The 17,042-nt window shown below is 32.3% G+C and overlaps 1 protein-coding gene across 2 annotated transcripts in view; it reads left to right on the plus strand.

Annotated features, from left to right (window-relative positions):
* Nucleotides 1–17,042, plus strand: part of LOC108691757 (beta-1-syntrophin) — a 272,624-nt gene that overhangs the window by 219,602 nt on the left and 35,980 nt on the right. For both annotated transcript variants that reach the window (XM_018199646.1, XM_018199647.1), the window contains one exon: nt 12,310–12,518. In XM_018199646.1, coding sequence (XP_018055135.1) covers nt 12,310–12,518 — 209 coding nt within the window. The remainder of the gene's footprint in view (nt 1–12,309; nt 12,519–17,042) is intronic.

Here is a 17,042-nt window from a genome sequence, read left to right on the forward strand (position 1 = left end):
GCCATACTGTTGGCGGGTGGTTTGAATTTTCGCACGGCCGGATATTGGAATGAGCATATAGAATATTTCTCGGAAGAAACTACCAAAGCTTTAGCACGTGTTAGGTATCTTACATCAAAAAACGTTTCGTAAAAGAATAAAAGCGTGAATTCTAAGTAGAAAATTCAGACTTTTATGAACTATTCATATGTGTAACAAAATAAAATAGGTAGTGGATTTTAATAATTTAAGAGAAAAAGAAAAATTTTCATAATTATTAATTTCTGTAGGTTTTACCTAGTATTGCAGTGTCACTTGAAATATTTTGATTTTTGTTTATGACATTATAAATATCTGTTATATCTGTTCCAATCAAAGGAAATTTCTTCCGACATATATGATAAAAAAAAATTATTCATACGAAAAGAACAGTTTTGCTGAAATATCTAAATATTTAACTAAATGCAGATCTAAATATCTAAATATTTAAATATTTAAATTTATTAGACCAAAATAATTATGTAGAACGTTTAAACGATTCTGCAAAATTTGATTTAACAGTATAACTAATAATTAGTTTAAGCATTTTACACAATTATTTTGATCCAATAAATTTTATTAAATTTAATAATTATTTTTAGATCTGTGTCTAATTAAATTTTTAGATATTTCAGCAAAATCTCATTCTTTCCGTGCGGAATTAATTTTATCATTATATACTCATATTAGACATAATGTTCTGTTGCAATATGAATTTGATTTAAATTAAATTAGACTTAAATTGTCTCATTCTGTCACCTTTATTTTAGTCGCACATTTTCGCCGCACATTCTCGACCTCGGGAATAATAATTCTCGAATAAAAAGACATAATTTGAGATTTAACATAAATGTACCTTATTTTGAAATATTAGATAATAGAATTTAAGTATGATATAAATATAATTATCATTAAATGTGTAATAAAATAAAAACATTATTAATAAATATTACTAAAATTGTTATCTAATGAAATGTTCATCATGAATGAAGAGCATGAATAAAAATCAAAGTTATATGAAATTAAATTGCATGTAATATATATATATATATATATATATATTGAATTTTTTAAATAGTTAAACTAGGATAGCTTTTAATTATTATTATTTAATGATTAACCTTCTGCCGACGGACGTAGGGTCTCGCGAGACCCGCAAGTTGTTTACTTTTTCAAAAAATGTGAAAAAAAATGAATAAATGGATATTTGTTTCTATGATAAATATGTGTTTTTATCTCTTCTTCTATTTAAAATAATTTACTACATATTATAATAAAAAACTGCTTTTCAAACGTTTCAAAACAATTTCATTCTTGACTCATTTTTGACTCTGCATCGATGCTGTTCGAGGGTTGGCGATCTAACATACAAATATGGTATATACGTTTTATAAATAATGGAATATGTAATTAAATGCTAAACATGTTTAATATACCAATCGATTTTTTATTATATCTGAAAACATGAGATTCTAAAATTCTGATGTATGTAGAGGAGACCGGGGTCAGTTGACTATAGGGCTAAGTAAAATAACCGAGTCTACATTAAAAATAAAACGTGAGACACGCGTAAATGTGTTTGAACACGCAACAGCGACTGTCATTCAGTTTTTTTGCTATAACATCTTGTTGCGAACACATCTATGATAGAAGTTATGTCACAATTTTAAAAAATCGTACACCTACGTAAATATTTTTATTCTTAAAGTTTTTGATTTATAACCGTATATGACTACTTAGATAGTAAATGTAGTTCTTACTTAATAAAGTCCAATAGATTTTTTTTTTGTTTATGTATCGTTATTGTTAGTGCTTGTAAAAAATGAACGAATGGGGATAGTAGACTAATCACAGCGCTGGAATTGTATGACTCATTTAACGACTCTTATAGTACTTACTCAAAATTTTATTCCTTTAAAGAGATTTTCCTCGGTAAATGTTATAAGTTTAATTCCCTTCAATCTCTCAAAAATTAGGTTCATTCGATGTGTTTTTGCACGAAATGAACAAATTTTGCAAAAAGAAACATTGTTTTGCCCTGCGAAACGAATGTTTGTCTTTAAAATATATTTTTATAAAAGTTTTACCAATACGTAGCCAAAGATGTAGCTTAAATACATTAATCTTTATTTTAATAATTTACATCGGTTCTCAGATAACTGCCTTACTTGTGAGGTTATAACTCAGTTGAATGCGCATTCCTTTTGCATTCTGACAAGTGAGATTTAACTGAGTTTTTGCTTATAATCTGCACACGATCGAGACCGTGTGTTTTAAGTAAATCTCATAAACTCATTTTAAAAATGAGATTATGAATCTGTGTTATGTGATAACTTTTTAACAAAATAAGCAAGTAATGACGTCATTAATTTAAATACTCAGTTCACTTCAAACTTAGTTGTGTGTAAATGAAAAGCAACTAATGTCTTCAAAAAGGAGATTATATTATGATTTGAAAATTCTTTCAAGAACGCGCGAATATCAATAATTATTGTTCTTCGGCTTGATTTTAAGTATTTTTCAATCTCGGAATTCAATATATATAAATTCCGCAGATAAAACAGTTATAATAGACGTGTTTCGTCACTTTTTCTAACATTGAACAAATATCTTGTACTCTGTTTGATATATGTATTTTTATCTTATGTTTCTTAAGAAAAATTACATATCAATAAAGCAAAGGATTAATATACTAGATCACAGCTTTCTGATGCAATTTGGATCAACTTGTAACTTTTAACTTACATCTGTTCAGCAGCTTTTGTTCTTTTTGGATCTGTTTGTTTCGGATTATTGTAACATCGGAGCGTCTACTTTCTACGTGCGATGTTCTACGTGCGGAACTTTCCCCCCCCCCTCTCTCTTTCTCTCTTTCTCTCTCATCCTCTTATTTTTTCCTATTCTATATAAACAGGGAAATTCAGCTTCACCCCTTTTGAATCTTCGTTGCTTTTTTCCCTTCTCGGTGTATCTCGTATCTGAATTTCTAGTCGTGTTTCCGGCTAGGTCGTTTCTCTATCTCTCCCCCACACTCCTTTTCACTCCTTCTTGCATCCGCATTCGCATCTGCGCCACCCCTTCCATTTGCGCGCGCGCGCGCTTCTCGCGTAATTATTTCTATCCACGATTGTGATGCAAATTTTTACTGTTTCCCGTCGCGCCGACCAACTCTCCTCCCTCCCAACTCTCTTTTCTTCTTTTCCTGTTTTCTCACGCGTTTTGTCCCTTGCAGTTGCTCGTTCTTACTCTTCATGTCCCGTAACGCATCGTACTTTATTTCGCATGTTTGTGTCGTCATACGGGAATGTTTCGCGTCTAGTTCTTTGTGACATTACTGAAGCAAGGATTTAGAGAAGTACAGAAGTAAATTAATTAATGTAAGAGTACTGGACATACAAATTATAATTAACATGATATAAAATGTCTGTTGTATACAAATTCTGATATGTGTATGTGCATAAATTTCAACATAAATAAAATTATTTTTTCTAAATGTTTTTAAATGTTTTTTAATTAATAAATTGATTAATTAGTAAATTGTTTTAAATGTTTTCTAAATGTACATATGGGTTCTTAATATATTTCTACGATAAATATTATTATAATAGGTATTAAAATTAGTTCAATATCTCTTATCATAATCTTTGTTGAAGAATATAATATTCAGGGATATCTATATATCTATAATGTTCATATCTGTGATCGTTGTCTCTTTGGGCAACTTGCGGTTAATCCCGTTGATCCATAAAAGCAGTTTTCGTCAGCGGAAAACAGCGTAAAATTAATTAACGCTGTGGTCCCCTTCATCATCAAAGGCATCTACAGGTATCTCCGACGATCAACACAGCGCGCATCAATATAGTTTTATTATTTTATCAACTAAGATTAATTAGAAGTTTATCTGTTAGAAGTAAATGCTCGTCGAATTAAATAAGGAAATTACTAAGAAAACGGACTATACTGTACTTCTATTTGGTTTACTAGATTGCGAATGCAGAACTTCACAGTAGAACAGATATTTGCGGAGTTATGTTAATGCGCGCATTTTCGTCTAGCGTGTTACGAATGCCAGGATTGCCTAAAATTAATCCACTGGAAAAAAACAAGTTTTACTAAGTTTGGAGTTGTGTACCGCAGCAAAATGAGTTCTGCACCATTTTAGTATATTCCTGACGAATACATACATACCTAACATAGATATGGGAAAATTAAATTAAAGTTTTAGAAAATTTATTGATATAAATTTATTGATATAAATTTTTACGTTGTTTATATGTATCATTCATTCTTTCTTGTAACTTTCTAACATTTTTAAATAAATAATGTTCTTCTAATTCTTATTAAATATTATACTTTAGAATACTTTGTCAGTCTTTTCATTAATATTATATCGTGTATTATTCCAGAAAGAAAGTTACTATTAATTTTTTTATGGGGACACATAATTTTTATACATTTTTTTAATCATTTTAAAGAGTGGAATCATTTTGAAGAATTAAAATGCTTGTGTGAAGTTTTGGAGAAAAAGTCGCATGAAATCGATAAGTTATTTCTTGCGGCATACCTTGAATCTTTTCTGTCGGATGGCTAATAATCCCTTTAATTATCCCAGACTATTCTAATTAAACGACGTCGTCATTGCCAGGAAGACGAGATTTACTAGAAACAACCATTTCCTAAGAATTCAGTAAACCTTGCTTTAGTTTATTGGAAAAGGATTGTTTTAATCCTTTTCGAAACTATCCAATAGTATCACTGAAGTTTTAGTACAAATGAATTAACAAAGAACCTTAATTATTCGTATTAACGTGAAATCACTTGGCATGTTTTTATACTCCAGTTGCGAGAAAATTGTGAATTGTAAAATATTGTTTAACATCTTTTCTTTCTTTTTATTTATTAAACTATTATTTAAAAAATCTTTATACTTGTAATTTCATTGAAAATCCATAAAAAAAGAGCTATTAATTAAAGCTATATTAAAGAGTTGTATTAATGAAAATTTTTAGTTTTTTTAGAAATATTGTTATAATATAAGTTACCTAACATTCTTATTCCATTTAATATTCATTTGATTTCTATTTCTTTTTTTCAGAAAATTAAATCTACATGTGAATAATATTCTCAATCAATCGGATTAATACAAATCAATTGGAAAACAATCAATAGTATTATAATTCTATATGATTTGTAGAAGTTTTTCGATTTGATTGTGTGTGTGTGTGTGTGTGTGTGTGTGTGTGTGTGTGTGTGTGTGTGTGTGTGTGTGTGTGTGTGTGTGTGTGTGAGGTGCACATAACAAACTCTCTATCATAATTAATTCCCTATTTGTTGAAACATTATCAATTCCTTTCTAATTAACGTGAAATTCGCACGACGTCGATTACATGGTTGCAGCTCCTTCAGGATACGCATCCTTCTTCAGAAGTTCAATTTCCGTAACATCAGCTTACTCTTGCAATCTAAGTTCCGCCGTTCAGGCCGATTGTTCCTGCAGCAGGAACTTCGGGAAGCGGATCATCGTCGTCGTCGTCGTCGTCGTCGTCGTCGTCGTCGTCGTCGTCGTCGTCATCGTCGTCGTCGTCGTCGTCGTCGTCGTCGTCGTCGTCGTCGTCATCGTCGTCGTCGTCGTCTTAGGACCGTTTGCGTTGTCCTAAATGCAAACGGCATGAAGAATCGTGTGTAGCTTGTCTGACGCAGTTTCCCCCTGAAGAAGCCGCCATTGCATCAGCATAGCTCTTCAACCGTGAAGGAAGGAAACGCCAGCCGGTGCCGACATCGTGGCTGGATTCGCGCTGTAACTCGCTTTCGTCGTGTCGTCTTGGCATTACACGACGGTGTAATACGCCGCCGTTGTCTCTCTTAATGAATAATCGCACCAGGGAAATAGTTTGCGACGCGAGGACGCGTTAAGATGTAAAGATCTTATGTTCGATATTCACGTTGTAGAACTCTACTCTGTTTATGCTATACAGATGAAATATATTTTAGAAAGTATTTTGTTGGAAAAATAAAGGATGAATTACTTTAAAACGAATGGTTTTAAGAAATGTTTTGAAACTTATTGTAGACAATTAATTATTTACTCTTGTAATCTAAGTTTCGCCGTTCAAGGCCGATTGTTTTCGCAGCAGGAACTTTGAGAAACGGATAATTATCGTGGTCGTCTTAAGTCCGTAATTGCAAGCTCTAAATGCAAACGACAAAGAATCATGTGACAGTTTAGCTGATGCAAAGTTTATACACATTTTATACACAATTAATTAAATAATTACAAGTTTGATTAATAGCAGTAATTATAGTACATATCAAGTATTTATTTATTAACAATAAAACAATTTGATATGATTTCAATCATTGTGTTAAATTCATTCTATCGTAAATATAAATATTTTTCATCAATCTTTTTAGAGAGCTAACGCACCACTATGGAACATTTTAATATTTTTGATTGCTTTTTCCTCGATTTTTCATGTTATGAGAGAATTCACACAGGGAAACGAATATCTCTGATTAGAAAAGGCGGATGTGGTTTGACGACAATGCTGTCTGGCTGTTAACATCTCGCTCACCCCTCTTGAAAACCCCCTTCTGGGCACTTCCCTTCATAATGCAGCTAGCAACTCCATCCTCCACAGTCACCCTCCAGAGCCACCCCCTTGTCTTCGAAACCCTCCCTGTAAGCAGACATTAAAGTATGCGATGCGAGACACTGAGAAAGGACGTCGGACGAAGGAGGGTGCAGGTTGGTTATCGAAGGTGAGTTTGTGCCACCGTCGCGCAGTTTATTACAGGCTCGTCTTTATGATATTCCAACCTTCAAAAATGCATTAAGCGCACATAAAGAGATCCGGAGTATGCTGGAGTATGCCATCTTTGTCATTGTTGTTAGCGACGTTGGCGTCCTGTTGCCGGATGGCCCATCAAACTTTAAAACGATAGATATCCTTTTCCTTCTAAGGAGAATCGAAATATCCCGTTTCTCTGGTTAAAGCAAGCAAGAAGCTGTGTCTCTGTAGACCCGGATATAAATGAATTTTTCATGACGGAAATAAACGTATTGGATTTAAAAAATAAAACTAATGGAAAGTAAATATCTTTTTTCTGATTTTAATCTAAATGAATTTTTACGAAAATGTTGTTTCTATTATATCTACGTTTTTTTTTCTAATATAGATTTATTTTCGAGACGACGCTTGTCGAGAATGGTAATATTTTTTCACGAAAGTAATACTACACATAAATAAATAAATAAATAAATAGAATGATTGGTAATAAGTTTGTAACATTGTAAATATTACGACGCAAGCTTGGTGATTACATTGATAATTATTTGCTCCGGTAATATAATTAATAGATACGTGTCATTCCGTGCGATAATGCTATTAATAAGTACGTAGGATTCCGTTGATTGAACGTTATAGAATGTAACTAGGCACGGTTGCGCATATTACTTCGCATCACGTGATGACATTATGATGTTATAAGCGGCACGGTTATTAACGCCGCATGAAATCAAATGAACGGTAATAAACCATGCGTCAACGTGCATTATCGCTTGCATCAGCTTTTCATGCAATCCTTTATCTTATTAATTTTGTAAAAAAGTAATTAACTAATTGAAAAACGTGATAGTTGATATAAAAAATGAAGTGCGTGAAGATACCTTTTATTTTAAACCATGATAGATACCTGATATTTTTTACGTAAACACCTGAAGTTTTTATACCCCAATTGAAATAATTACTGAACAACATAGTATTGTATTATATTATTGATTGCTTTCTTATTTATCAGTATTTGAGAACATTGTGGATGTGGATTATTCGCAATTTTCTGAAAAAAGTAGAAATCAAACAAATATTAAACTGAGAAATACATCTTGCTTAACAATATTATAACAATATTTTTTAAAAATAAAGATTTTAATTAATATAAAGCTTTTTCAACGAGTTTTCGATGTCATTGCGTATTTAAAGTAAAGCGAAGAATAGTTATTAAAAAAGAAAAAAAATGTTAATAAAAAATATACCTATATCCATACAAATATTTCATATTTTCTCGTTACTAGAAAACACATCCCGCAGGTGATAATTCCGGAAGGAATTAATGAAGCTTTCAGATTTCAGAAAAAAATTTAAGAATCTTATAATAGATAATTGGAATTAGATTAAAAAAAGGTATTGAGAATCTCTCTTGCACATTTTGAAAAATTGAAAAGGACCAACAAATTGCATAATATAGGTAATAAAAATTTCTCTACAAAATCTCTTCGTCCTTCTTTTCATCTCCGTCATATGTTCATGACTTGACAAGCAAATTGGAGAATTAGTAGAAGCACACGAAGCACAAAACAAGAAACGAAAGCGAAATCCGGTCGATCGAATATCCGGAAAATTACGTTCAAGGGGAATCTCACTCTTACGAGGGAAAACGCGAGGGTGGAAGGTAAAGGAAAGGAATGGAAAGCGAGGTAACGAAATGATGCGAGCGCATTTCGATTTCCTTTGAGCCATCGTCGTGCGAAACTGTGGGCATCTCGTCTTTCTCAGTCCTTGCTCTTCAGCCTTTCGTTGCCTTTGTCGTTTCAACATTTTATTACCCAAACGCCACCCTCCGTCCTTCCGCTCTTTAGAGCGAATCAGGCCTTCGCAGATTTTTCGCGGATCTTGGCAATCTTGTTCGCCGACGAGAAGCAGTTCGTCTCTTACGGAAAGGACTCTCTTCCGGTGTAAAGGCCTACAAGTGCGGACAAAAACGCGTTTGTGTAACATCAAAGTTTCTACGAAGGCTTGTACAAAGAAGATTAAAAATTGTAAAAACTAAGGTATTCTCTTAAGAAAAAGAACTGAAGATTAGTGTTCTAATAAACTGTTTAACTATGCTGTAAGTAATGATAGAGATTTTATCAATTTCTGCACTATCATCAATTATTATTGATAAAACTAATTAGTTTATTGAAACACTAACCAGTTTTTTTTCCTAAAGGTCTGATAATTATAAACCATTATAAAAATGCTAATGGGAAATAAAAGTACAATAAAAAATACAATAAAAAACACAATACAATCATATAAAATATAATTATTTTCTCTTTATTCTATTATTTAATCCGTAAATAAAATATATGGATCTTGATGATCCTAAAATTAAAAAAAATTTTTAATAATAATGGAAATTTGGAATAATTTTATATTTTACAATTTTATTTTTACCTGTTTTGAACTTGAAAAATTTAAAAAAAAAATAAAAAATTAATAAGAACTAAAAACAAAAAATAAAAATAATAAAATTTTTGAGTCCCAAAAATTCATATATTCCTTTAAACGTCGAAAAATATATGTTCCTATTACGAGTTAATAAACCAAAATTAAAATTATTAGTTTTAATTTTAATTTAATTTTTTTTTAAGTGAAAGTTTTATTTTATTACAATTATGGTTGTATCTTTCTCTTCGTATATTCTATATCTTTCCTTTTATACTTCTAACGAGCATAAAGATCTTTCGCAGGGTTGTTTGACCCAAATCAAGCGATTTTCCATAGATTTTACGAGAATTGCATTCTGGCGAAAAGGCACGCACCGTATATGAAAAACCACAAAGAAACTTTTCCTCGTAACAGTAAACGAAACACATGCAAAGGCACGTTTTGCGATTGGTAAATAGCTGTGTTAATTTTTTTCAATGCTTGAATTATTCATAAAAGAGGTATGTCTGGACTTCAATCAATTCTCATTCTTTTTGTGCAATTATAATGAAGCTCTAATAACCCCGAATATCGGGATTATGAGTAAGCGAAAATTGCACCACGCTCACTCAAATATGATAACATTTCAGAATGTGATAACATTTCAGAATGTGAATATTTATATTGACAATTCGTCTAATATTCAAGAAATATAGAAATAGAACATTATATTCTAGAATCTTTTTAAATACATTTTAAATACGACGTATAACTTTTAGATAAAATGAAGGGATGCTGGAACCTTTTTCTATATCTTTTTTTCATGAAACAATCTAAAGATGTGCTATTTTATGTTATATATAAGTGATATTCTCAGCGTTACACCAGACAGATAAGATTACGGTAGATGATTTTTAGCAAAGAATTCGATCGGCCGGATAGCACGGCGTTGTATTTCCTGAAAAGTGGCTGTTACTCGACAAAAATAATATCAGGGGATATCTAAAACACTTTTCACAATTCTTTTATCGAATATATTTGCACTTGAGCATGATTATCGGATGGTAAGTTTCGCGATAGCCTCGTTTGTTACAAATAATTCTCTTTTATCTGGCTGCAACGGGTATATCTTTAAATAATGCAATTTTATAATTTAGTCAGTAAAGAAGCTTAAAATAAAATATTATTTTTATTTTTGATACAACTAACTAGAATGTAAAATGTATCTAATTGCAAATGTGGTTCGTATACTACATGATTCAATCTCACTTGAAACGCCGTAACTTATGATATACCAATTTCCTGCTTTCCGCTACAGGATTAAACGGAATATACTTGATCGATTAAATTCCCTTTACAATAAAATAGATGAGAGAAAGCATTAATCACGTGATCCTATCATTTCGACATCACGCTACGTTTCCCGATGTTTCTGTCCCCTTTCGCAAGAGCAGTCTCTCGTTTGCCTCTTTTTAGGCAGAAAAGGCCGGGTAGACAGGAGTGACATAAAGGGGCTTTTAACTCGAGCGTAATTTCCTTTTGATCGGAAATTCAATATTTTCTTACGGCCGCCGCGCCTTTCCGCACACGTAGCGCGAGTTTGCTGCTTCCGGAACTTTCCAGGCCGTTTCTCGATAGAAGGCGATTAGAATGCGTACACGGAATCGGAAAAAAGAGCACGTCAAGGTATGTTTCCGTTCGAAATGCCGATGAGTTTGACGTGAATCTATGCTTGCCAAGCGAAAGAAATGATTGCAGTTTCGACTTAAAGCGTTTATCAAACTTATTTATACAGGAATGAAAATTTACATCAAAATTACTGTAATAACATTCTATCATGTACAGTTACACCATTTGTGTAAGCAAAAAATTTCAATAATCAATAATAATTATTTATCTAGCGACAAAACATAATGTTTAATTGTAAGTAAATATCTAAGAAACTGCTATAGTAATTAATAAATCCTAAATATCAGAAGTTTTACTTGTAATATATTTTACGGATCGATAACAAGCTGGAGTGGAGTAGTTGTTATTGGTATTGAAAAACGAGCCTAGTATATTAGCATAATAAATCTAGAAACTAGCCAAACAGGAAATTACAAAGTTCTCTAGGCTTGTAGTATATGTAGACGAATTATGTGGGACGTCGAAAAGCGAGACAATCTCTAGAACTAGCGATATTCCGATTATAAACTTATTTCAGGCCTTCGTGATCGATCTCGCGCGATTTATGTCAGATGTATTAAAGTTTTCGTGTTAACGAAAAGAGAGGAAGGTTTATAAGCTACCAGGAGCGACGCCAAGCAACTTCAATTCTGGTACCGTCGCTTGTCTCGTTTTTGCCGCAAGTATAACTCGCAGAACCCAACTTTCACGAAAAAAAGTGACTATTTCGATAGCTCTTGATGTAATAAAATTGTTAAATAGATTTTCAAGAATGGAATTGTAGATTGAATTACTTTCGTACGTTCTCTTGTACGTTTTCCAAGATAAAATTTGATACTCGAGGTCGTAATATAATAATTATAAGAATTAAGTGCATCATAGATGTGAAAATATTGTTTTCTAAGTATTTCTAACTGATAATTTTTCTAGTAAAAATAAAATAATATAAAGCATAAAATTGTACCAGAAAAATATGTATTAAAAATGTACTTTTTTTTTATAATTATGGAATGAAGCTTGTTTTAAAAATTTTCTAGAAATGAGAATACATATGCTGTATTCAAGAGTAACAGTTCACTACACGGAAAAAAAAAACGGTTTTATTGTGATAAATGTCTAAAAACATTAGATACAGATACTGAAAATAATTTTGTTGGACTATTAAAATAATTACAAACGCTCAAACTGATTGGTAGAATATCAAAATGCTTTTTGCATTGCTTATTATGTTTGAATTCCCTACATAATTATGTTGATGGTCCAATAATATTATTTTCAAATCTGTATCTAACTAAATTTTTAGAGATATTTCAGTAACGTTATTCTTTCCGTATACACATCTATAAAAAGTTAACAATGATGGTTACATGCGCGCAACAATTTTTATCATTTTATAGAATACCATGTTATCTTTTTCTTTCTTGTTTCTTTGTAGATGGGCGTATCCTAGAATTACACTCACCTGATGGTGTTCACGAATGCTGGTTGAGAGCCGCTGACAACACGGAAGCGAACGTCTGGTTCAATGCTTTGCACTCGGCGTTGGCAGCCCTCACCTTGAAAGCATTACGACTGGCCTCAGCACTTCCAGATCCTCAGCAGCTTCAGCACATAGGCTGGTTGGCGAGGAGACATTGTCTTCAGGTAAGAGAAGTTTCCAAACATTCACTTTGAGAAGTATGCTGATACAGGATAACTTCCTAACATACTATCTTGCAATTTATCCAAGAATATTCTATACATACTATATTGACGATCGATAGAAGTCTTATTCTCGATAAAAATAGATTTATACTTGAAAATATTTATTTTTTGTTATGCATTATAAATAAAATACTTATTGATGAAAGCTAAATTTATATAAATAACAAATTTATATGACATAGCTTTTTAATAAAATAATAACTGTCGAAATAAAATTTAATTATCGTATCCTTAATTCTTTCGTCTGCAATCTGGATCTTTTTGTTCTTGTCTAAACTTGTTTGCTGTTAAGCTTTCAAAAATGTGGTTAAGTGTGATCTTCTTTTCACGATTGATATATACAGTCTAAACAGTCTCTAATAATAAGAAGTATCCGTTTGAGCGTAACCGAATACAACACAGAAGATTGAAGCAATATTGTCGCAATGTTGCAATATTGCAGATTACAATGTAAATTAACAATATGCAAAATGTTAGTAATATGCTTGTAATATTCCACAAACATTGCAAAACTATAATTCTTTAATTGTTACAATAATAATAATAATATAAAAATATAAGTTTTTACAATATTTATGTAATACAATCTTTTAGTTTAACCGTTTTTATGATATAATAATTAATATAATTCGTTTTATATTTAAATAAGAAATTTATCGATCTATTATTTGACAGCCATTAGCTAAGCTTTATATTTATTTTAAATATGAAATCAAAAGATTGTATAATATCGAATTTGGATACAATTAATGCATCATTATCGGATAAGACAATAAGCAATTAAGCTGCTGAAAACGATTTATCGAAATATTAATTATGTGATCAATGATGTATTTATGCCCGATGTGAACGCAAGAATAAACCAGCGCCCGAACTTTATTGATAAATTGCATACCGTTATTTTTTAATTGATTTCAATTGACTCGGAGTGGTTCCGAATTAAAAAGAATCACTGCGATTAACTTAATCCATGATTAACTTACCAAGCGACTGTTATAGCGATTATTATATTAATGTGAATAATATTTGTAGTTTGTTCGCATACATATGCTTTATTCTTACGAATAAATTTAGAATTAATACTAAATTTATTGGAATATTTTATGGTTTTATCATAAAAAATTGCTTTGGAAAGCACATATCACTAGAAATGCAATTTATAGAAAAATCAAAGTTAGTGAGATACATGTATAGTTTTCACTTTAGAGTCTTTGTAAAAAATTTATCCAAATACATTACATTGCAATATTACTGGAACGTTTTGTTGCAATATAACAAAAAGCGAACATTTTAACATTGTTGGAATTTTACAACAATGATTCAGCAATCATGCAATATTGCAATGGTTCAGTGAAATCATTTCTGCAATCTTTCTGTGCTGTGTGGGAAAATATCAATTATTTCCTACAAGAGGATTTTTCAAATAACGATTCTTATTTTCGATTTTGTTAATATTCGATAGAAAATTGACGATTTTGTAGTTATTAAGTTTCATCTGTATATACCTGTATATATATATATATGGGTAGAATGTATGCAATATGTATGCAGGAGAATGTACGTTGAGCTGTTTTGTTTATCGTGTACGTTGCGTATATGGAATTATTGAACGTCAACGTTATGGGAAAGCAAGTGACGAGCCAAGCCATCGCCAATTGATCTTCCTCTTCGTCGCTCGCACCATATTGCCTGATTAGTGTCGCAACCGCTCAAATACTGTTTGGTTCAGAGAGACGTTGGATAGTATTTAAGCAACCCGTGGGACGATTTCAGAGGAGGGCGACTGGCAATCAGGCGCGCTAATGCCAATCAATTATGTGCCGGTAGCCACGTGCCCTACGGCCCTCCTGCGGCGTCCTTGATGCCGCCGATACTCGCAGGGCGGTCCTTTATCAACAAGGCAACATCCGGTGGCGGGCTTCGCGTATTAGTTATCGATTCCTGCCGGTTACACGATCAGTAGATCGATAGCATCGTCGTCGATGCTTCGGCCGGTCTCACCGCTGCACGTTTACCTGCTGCGATCTCTGCAAGTGACACGTCTGCGGAGTTGGATGGCTAAGTGGAGATGGAAAGATCAACTGTCGCACCTCGGATATCCCTAGTGGCGCTATTTAATTGGAAACTGTGGATAGAACAGATTTCTGCTCGATAAGGCTCGTGGGTTTGGCAATAAATATTTAATCGGTAATGAATAGAAATAAAAGTTCAATTCCGATCGATCATTTAGTCATCAGCGTTTGACGTTAAATATTGTAATTGGTTTATTTTCACTTTAAATGTGTGAGTAATATATTCACGTTTCGAATGTTTTTTGCAGCGTTATTTAACTGAAAATAGTGAATACAGTTGATCTTTTTTTTTATTCGTAATGACATTAAATCGCTGTCACATAAAGCTCTTTAAATGAAATTCATTATTTATCTAATCGTTATTATGGCGTGTTAGTTATTTAAATGTTTTAATACAGTTAAAATGAAAGTTATTCGTTTCGAATTGGCTAGAAAAAAATCGCATTCGATAAAATAGATGTAGATACAAAAAAAAGGTATTGAAATAATGAGTGTTTGATAACTTTTGATTTGATTTGAGGAAAATCGAAAATATTTCTTGAAAAATATTGTTTTTACAAAAAAAAAAGGAATGTTCGTATATCGATCTTTGACAAGTATTTATTGCTTCTGATTGGTGTTTTATTAGTATCTATTCAAAACCGTGTGTGCATCAATAATTTACTACGCATATTTCGCATTGCATAAAATAAATATTGCTTCTGTTCTATCTGCGATATTTACGTTAAATCGCATACTATCGTTCAAATCTGATGTGAAACGAAATGCTCGCTTGTCCGCTTGTTGAGCGCGAATAGGTCGGCGTATTCATTAATGTGCCGGGGATCACAGCGCCGCGTCCGAGTGGAATTTATCGATCGGTGATCCATGACCCGGTGATCGACGCCTGTCATTTAATTAACGATTCGATGGGATATTTAAGTGCCGCTGTTAGTAATCTAGCAAAGCGAAGCAACGTTTGGATTTTTCCGGGCACGTGGCGATCCATGATCAACTAGCTGAACGAGTTGTATCATTATTTAGAAGCGTGGTCGTTCGCGCTGAGCACCTCGTAAAGCTGGATATTGCGTTTTATGAACAGCATCGAGCTAGCTAAAATGTATGCGGTAAATGTGCCGATCACGCATGGCGTTTTCATAACTGAAACAAAAACGCTGCGAAAAATACTCAAAACCGCCGTGAAAAACACGAGGAGTACGCGCAGTGCTAGTATGTGTTCGTACTATGTATTTTGTACTACATTCTGTCATCCTATTTAATGTCGTCCGCAGTGTGCCGTTACGTCCGCTTAAATCGTCGATTTATTTTATTTACTGTTGGATGTAATCGATTTCCGGCCAGCTCCACTGTCGACGGTTTCGATTCTCTCCTGGTCGGCCATGTTAGCCGATTACAGTAGTTATCCCTACCTGTTGGACTATATATTTACTAAAAACGTGCAGTTTTCAGCCTTTTTTATTCGGAAACAATATTTTAGTATCAAGTTAATAATTTATATCTATACGAATACATATATAGACAACGTCGAAAATTTCCGCAAATTGACAAACAGAATGAATAATTGTTGCTCTATTGTTTTTCGATATATTTGCCCTTAGGCCGTTAGACACTTGTTTATTCAATAAAATCAATTGATTGCATCATTTTAAAGGCATCTCAAACATCAGATTTCCAAGACTCGATTGCTATTTTAATTGAAAAACAAATATCTATTAGATTCACTTTTCTCTCTCGCGTTAACCAACGCGCTTTAATAACACTGCTTTATTACTGTAAATAATATTAATTATGTTAATAATGTTTCTCATCAAATTATCCTTAAATTCTGGTGGAAATATTTACCTTGTCGCACCTAAATTATTCAAAAAACAATAATTAGAAATTCAAAACAAGAACTAATAAGAGTCTAACGCTGATATAAAAGCGATAAGTTAGGAAATGCAGGTAATACTCAGGTGTTGACGATTGTCTTCACTTATTGTATCGAATGTTTCGGTTCACTTTGGAGTCACCTTCATCAAAAAATAGAATATAATACATCGTTGAAAGTAAGTCACTTGCAGATTAACAGAAATGCAATAATCAATACGCTTAACGGGAAACAAAGAAATTCACAATTTTCATAAGATATAAATTAAAACAAATCGTTCCTCGGATTAATATTATGTCAGTTCATCTTGATGTGTCATTTGAAATTACTTCAAACAATTTCAAACGACGTTAAATGAACATTGAGAGAAATGATTTTGTTATAGGAACAAATCAAGGGAAAGCAAATGTGATATTTAAAAAACTGATCGATTTGTTACGATTGCAAATTAATTCGTTCAATGTAACTAATTAATAGTATCGCTAGCAAATAAGAGGCTCATATATATATATATATATAAAA

This window comes from Atta colombica, unplaced genomic scaffold, assembly GCF_001594045.1.
Source record: "Atta colombica isolate Treedump-2 unplaced genomic scaffold, Acol1.0 scaffold51, whole genome shotgun sequence".
Taxonomy (NCBI): Eukaryota; Metazoa; Arthropoda; class Insecta; order Hymenoptera; family Formicidae; genus Atta; species Atta colombica.